General features: G+C 25.9%; 1 protein-coding gene across 2 annotated transcripts in view; it reads right to left on the bottom strand.

Moving 5' to 3' along the window:
• The window catches only part of qin, a 347,449-nt gene that overhangs the window by 28,528 nt on the left and 312,060 nt on the right, over window positions 1-6,861 (bottom strand). For both annotated transcript variants that reach the window (XM_014428743.3, XM_014428744.3), the window contains 6 exons: window positions 6,547-6,663; window positions 6,379-6,478; window positions 6,120-6,295; window positions 5,814-6,046; window positions 5,686-5,734; window positions 244-449 (listed from right to left, as the gene is read on the bottom strand). In XM_014428743.3, coding sequence (XP_014284229.1) covers window positions 244-449; window positions 5,686-5,734; window positions 5,814-6,046; window positions 6,120-6,295; window positions 6,379-6,478; window positions 6,547-6,663 — 881 coding nt within the window. The remainder of the gene's footprint in view (window positions 1-243; window positions 450-5,685; window positions 5,735-5,813; window positions 6,047-6,119; window positions 6,296-6,378; window positions 6,479-6,546; window positions 6,664-6,861) is intronic.

Here is a 6,861-nt window from a genome sequence, read left to right as displayed (position 1 = left end):
TATAGTTTTATCTATTTTATTTTTATTTATATAATTTTTTTTTCCTCTCTAATTGTTCTTTTTGTTTTTATAGCCCTGACGAAGACCTGAAAATCAGGTCGAAACGTCGGCATAAATAAATATCTCTTGTTTATTTATGTTGTTCCTTTGCTGACCGCACCCCCTGACCATCTTCTCCAATCAATAATAATAATAACACAATATTATATAATATAAGAATGAAATTATATTTTGGTAACTTACTTTGTGGTTCTCTCTCGGAAACAGGTAGGCATGACGTAAAATTCTCCAGGATTGTGAATAGTTTTAACGATTACTTTAGTTCTGACCACACCTTCAGGCATCATAACAAAGAAATCATCCGACAGAGGAGACTCAGAATCTAATTTATTTGGTTTTACAATTTTCTTATTAACTCTTTTCTTTTCAACTGCCATAATCTGAAATGTCTAATAAAAATATTTTCATTTAAAGTTAGTTAAATTACTGTTTTACAAAAACACTTTGTCATACATAAATATGGGTTAATAAAAAATCAATAGCTTCCATTTTTGATCAGAGGAATTTAAATTTGTTATGAATTTATATTTGTGATAAAAAATGTTTTTTAAATTATATGGATATAAATAACAATATTTCATAGTACAAATAGATATAATTGATACTTTATTAAAAAATATTTCAAGTTAGATAAATTACTGTTTTATAAAAATACTTTGTTATGAATAAATGTAGGTTTGGAAAAATCAAGGGCTACCATTTTTTAGTAAAAAGGTTTAAATTTCTGAACCTACATCCTAGTATCTATTAATAAAGAAAATTTATTGAAGACTAGAACAGAAAATTAAATAACTACTAAGTTACTAGTTGAACCAAAGTAATTGCAATTACATTGGACTGAAATTAGTGACTGCAATTAGTTTTTTGCCAACACTGCTGGTAGACAACCTATTGTGGCTATTGCCTTGTTCTGATATTTGAATAAATACTGATTGCCATTTAGGACCATAAGAGTCCAACTGTTACAACAATATTATTATCAGCTCTCCCTCCTAGTATTCTTGCAGAGTGATATAAAAGTCCACATGAAAATGCTTTTAAATGTTTGAAAAATTAGAGTTAGAATTTACCCATCAGCTTTACAAGATACATTAAATGACCCAATAACTTTGACATAAATTGGAAAATTCTGAAGTAGGACATTAAGAGTCCAAATGAAAAAAAATCAGTCAATTATTTGATTTGATAGATATAACTAAATTTTGTTATGAGTAAAAATAAGATGCTGAAACTAATTGGTTAACCAACAATGAGACAGAAGTTAAAGTCAATAGTATTTGACAAGAAATGTTGATTATGGACACCTATAGGTGAACAATTAAATTAAGATTAAGCACCTAACTACAGGTAAACTTAAGAAAGAATCATCTATTGGGCATGCAACAGAGTTTGAGGGGAAAAAGTATGCCCTTCTATAATTGTTTAGGAGAAATATTATAAGTCCAATAATAATCAATATTTGTGAAGGGATTACCATGGAAACCTTCTAAGACGGCTTTAAAAATGAACACAGATCCAAAATGCGCTGTATCTTCGGTAATTATAACCCGATTTAGGTGATTTTTTTTTCTTTTTTAGATAATTTAAATATTTTTCACATTGTCTAAAAAAGAATATTCCACCTCAATATTCTGAGTTTTATAATTTTTTTTTTTGAATTTAGTAACATAGTTTTCAAATGTATCTCTTTTTTTTTAAACAGTTCCTAGTGAAGATTTTATTGTTAATGTAACTGTAAAATTTATTAATGTAACAACTTACGAATCAGAACACACAATTGAAAGAATACAAAACAAAATTCAAAATGGTTATTGTTTGACAAGACTGCAGTATAAAGTTAGTAGAGAGAGCCGGGGACAATTTCCACTTCTAGAGTAACCTCCAAGCTTAATCTCAGTTCACAAGGATCTCAATTAACTTGTAAGCCTTAAGCAAACTGTTAAGTTAAAAGTTAAAATTAACGGTGTGTGGTTAAAAGTTGGAAGCTGGAAAAGGGTTTCAAATTACTTTAGAGTTTGTTGCTTTGGGCCAATATATATTTACAATATTTTGACATTTAACATTATTTAGACTGCTATTCAATTTCTTCAATATCCTATAAAACAGATTTTTTAAACTTCCAATATGTTCCTTTACAATCATAAAATCCCTTATTTTTATGTAAAACACCAATTTTTACAGAACAATACCATTACCCTCCCCAAAAAAAACTTGATTCACAAAATCTGGTTTATTAAAATCAATAAAGATCCAATACCGAATGTAATACAATAAATATTAATATAAAACATACAGTGAAGATAAAAACAAAATAGTAAAATTGAAACGAAAATATATAACAGAATATTCTCCTCCCTCTAATATAATTTTGTAACTCAGGAATCATCTGCGGTGCCTTTGTATCCTTCTTTTTAACACATTTCCTAATCTTTTCTTATTATTTCTTCCTTACCTACTTTATTAGGTAATGTTTACTTCATCAAATTATTGCCATTTGTACTTCTTACTTCTTTAGGCCTATGTAACTTTATATTTTACTTACACATTTAATTAATTACATATATGTTTTCTTTCTCACTTTTTTTATAACTTTTAATTTTGAATTTTTACATTTTGTACATAAATTTACTAACTAGATTTTCAATTTAATAACTCTTTCATGACTTAAATATTACTATATTCTCTTACTGCTTTTATCTTCTTTTAATAATTGCATTCTACATTTTCTTCCAATAATATTTACCTGTTACCTTATCAATTTCAAAATATTCTGAATTTCCTTTTTATTCATTATGGTTGTTATCTTGTTTTTTTTGTTCTTAATCCTGACGAATGCCTGAAATTCTGGCCAAAACGTTACCATGAATCAAATAAGTTTTACTTATTTGTGTTCTTCACTGACCACACCCCCAAACAGCATCTTCTCATTTAATATCCACGGACAACAACTAACACATAATAGAATACTTTAGAAATACTAAAGAACAGACCAAATATAATAAAGAGGTTATGCTATGGAATGTTTATCAGAGAAACAATAAAAAAAGTATAAATTTAAACCATTGAAACTTCCAACATTTTATAAAAAGAAAATTATAAAAACTACAAAGAATATTTCAAAAATAGTAAAAAAAAACTTAAACATACATTATAATAAATAGGTTGATATAATAAATAAGCTGACAATAAAACTATAAAAATACATCAATACTAAAACAACAAGAACGAATCATTAAAGCTAATTAGATAAAATAAAAATTCAATGGAAATAACATATTGCAAAAACTATCAAATAAAAACAATAAATAGAACTAAATATGGTGAAGATTAACAAATGATAGCCACTAAAATAAACAATTGCAAAGGGCAAACCCATTCAGCCAAGCTCCAGATAAAAAGTGACTCATATCTAAAATGTCACTTTTCAATAATATAAGTGACACTCTTGCATATAAATATGTATGTTTTATTATCTGTTAAAAAAATGATTTAATTATATTGAAAATAAATTATGAATAATAAAAAAAAAGGAATAGATTTTGAAAATAATAAGATAAATCAGATTGTATATTAATGATTATAAATTTATTAAAAAAAAAAAAAAAAATCAGTCATAAATGAATAGTGAATAATATTATTTAAATATAAAATATATACCGAAACAATCTGAATTTCATGACAATTTTGGGAAAAAAATAATATATATTAAAGAAATTATCAGAGAAAATGATATAAGCTATGATAAAGTTATTTAAAACTATGACGCTGAAACTAATTGGTAAAACTGCCTTGAGGCAGAAGTTGAAGTCAACAGGATCTAACAAGAAATACTGACTATGAAAAATTATAAATAAAAAATTAAGTTAAATTTAAATAAGTTAAAAGAATCTAACTACCAACTTTAAAAAAGTGACCATTAACAATCTCAGGTTAAAAGTTGAAATCTGCTGGTTAGTAAATCATTGCAAATTACTTTGGCTCAATTTGACTTTGTGCTTTTATATTATATTATATAAATATTTTGAAATTGAACATCATTGATACAGTTATTCAATTTTCTTAAGTAACCTATTAAACTGATTTTTAAAAATTTCATTATAAATTTTTTCAATTCCATAATTTTATGGAACAAGCGATCATGCACTCTACAAAGTCTGTATCATCAAGTTTATTTTTGCTTTAAATAATCAAAACAATAAGAATGATAATACTATTCAAATACTTACTTCAACTCAAGGATAAAGACCAAGTTTTGCAGTAAAAAAAAAAGAAAGAAAAAAGTTATAAAATTGATCAAGTAAAGCAATATGTTTTTGTTAAAATCAAATTAATTGAATACAAATAAATGTATATAAAGTATTAATGAGTACCCATGTATGAATATTTACATTTGCTAATTTAGGAACTTTATGATGATTAGTAAAAAAGAATAATGAGATAACTTAATGTACATAATGTAAGTATATTTTTTAATAAACAATTGAATCATTTATTTTAGAAAGATAATAAGTCAAAAATTACAGATATGTATATGTATATTTTACAAAATCGATTCTCTGAAGGTAGAATAAATTCGTATAACAATTTTAAGAACATTGTGATTTTTTAAATTGTAGTATTAAAACAGTTTTTTTTAAAATGAGTTATCCATTTTTGGTGTTTATTCTTTTTCTAAAATAAATTATTCAATTAGGAATGTAAATTTCATTACAAAAGACAGTAGATCATAAAAAAAAAAAAATGTATTCACAAAAATTATTCTAATTAAAAAAATATATATATTGGTAGAGATAATTCGTCCTTAGGCATAATGAAAGAAAATATGGTTGAGGTGTGTTGAGGAAAAACACACAGTAAGTATAACACTGTTTTATATGTCAACATTTAGACCACATTATAGAACTTTATTAGGATGAATCGTCCAGAGTCAATCATACTATGCATTTCTTTCTTGACCATATCCATAACAATATCTTCTTCAAAAAAAAGAAATTCCTAACATTTTTTTCATTTTTATATCAATGAATTGTTTATTTTTCAATTAACATTTTCATATCACTAAACTCACTTTTTTCTTTACTCCTTTTAATTAACTGAAAAAGCTGAAAAAAAAATTATTTTCCCAAATATTCAAATTCTGATTATTTTAGCTAAAACACTTTAATTGAAACTGGTCGATTTTATCATTCAATTAACCAAGACAATATTGATGGCTTACTTCATAGTGGTGCTAAGTACATTTCTTAATGTAATTATAGGTTCTCTCTTTTAGGATGCTTAAAACTTTTCAATTAATTTTGGACAGAACAGATTTAGGTATAAATTCTAAATTTGTACAGTCTAAAAACTAATTGAAAAGTTGTAATTTTCCCAGAAGAGAGAACCTATAATTATATTGTAAGTAAAATTTGTGGAAATGTACTTAGCATACTGTAAATTAATGTTAATTAAGCTATCGATATATCTTGTCTCTTTTAGCTTTTAAAATAATTAGATTCTGTTATCTTATTTGTGGCTTAAATTAATATATTACATTAAAGGTGCATGTGCAATGTATAAGTAATCAACCCATATAAATAGACTGACTTAGTTCCTAGATAGATACAAAAATTAATCATGTCTTACCGGATCTATTGGTTCGCCTGAAATTTTTGGGAACTCGACAAGAACTGAGCTAAAAAAAAAAAAAAATTAATTGGAAAACTGAAGAAAAAAAAAACAACAGTAATCAGAAGTTGACGTTAATTACTAACTTTGGTCCAGTGCTCATGGCTAAACCTTCTTTTACAATCTTAGCATTAATACATGTATCCAGTTCCTTTGAAACTTGATATAAAACAACAGCTAATTCTCCATTTGCTATGCTATCAACAAGCAATTTGAACTGCTTATCAAAGATCAATTCGTGAAATTTGGTACAAATTTCTTCATCCCACCAATCTTTTCCATTGAGTGGGTACACATCAGAGAGTGTACATTTAAGAGCCTAAAATTTATCGATGATCATTAATTTTATTTTATTGTAAGTAATAAGATAAGCAATATAATTTAATATTTGCCTGAGCGGGTAGGCTGCAAAATCTTTGTGATAGTAATTTAATGTTATCACAAATTAATGTTTCTTCATTTCCAAAGTCAATAAAAAATATTTTAACTTTTCTTCCTTCAAGATAGTCAACGATTTTTCCTCGATACCACTTTGAATCTTTACTATAACAAGCAGCGACAAGCATGCCTAATTAACATAGAAAAATTAGTTTAACAAAAAACAAGGCAAAATAATAGGTTATTTTAAAAATTTTATTTAAGATGGCTAACCTTTTTTAGGATCATAAATAGCATTATTTTGTTTGTTCTTAATATTATAGGTTCTTTGCAAATCCTCAGTCATTTGTGCGAGTTTTCTACAGTTAGTTATCTACAATATTATATTGTTAAGTGAACTTGTAATGACATACAATTATAATTAAATATAGTCAAACTTACATCTTGAATATAAAAGGCATGAGGAGACTCAACATGCGAAATGTGGCCTTCGAAGACACTTCCCTCAGTGTACTTATGCTGAGATGGGGTTGTTAAAGTCTGTTGCACATTAATATCCTGATAAAAAATACATAAATATAAATAGAATATTAAATATAGGAATAAACAAATTATAATTTGAAAGTATTATCAAAACAAAAGGCTATAGTTTATAAAAAAAAAGAAGAAAAAAAGTCCTAGAGCTTCAGATTTTCCAGTTGAGATTTCATCGTAATGAAAAAGTTCTAGGGTTGGTCTCAAAGCACCTTTTTTGGG

The sequence above is a fragment of the Halyomorpha halys genome, unplaced genomic scaffold (genome assembly GCF_000696795.3).
Source record: "Halyomorpha halys isolate HHAL.00 unplaced genomic scaffold, Hhal_1.1 Scaffold746.1, whole genome shotgun sequence".
In the NCBI taxonomy this organism is placed as follows: Eukaryota; Metazoa; Arthropoda; class Insecta; order Hemiptera; family Pentatomidae; genus Halyomorpha; species Halyomorpha halys.
Note: the sequence above shows the minus strand (reverse complement) of the source record. Positions and strands in the feature narration are given on the sequence as shown.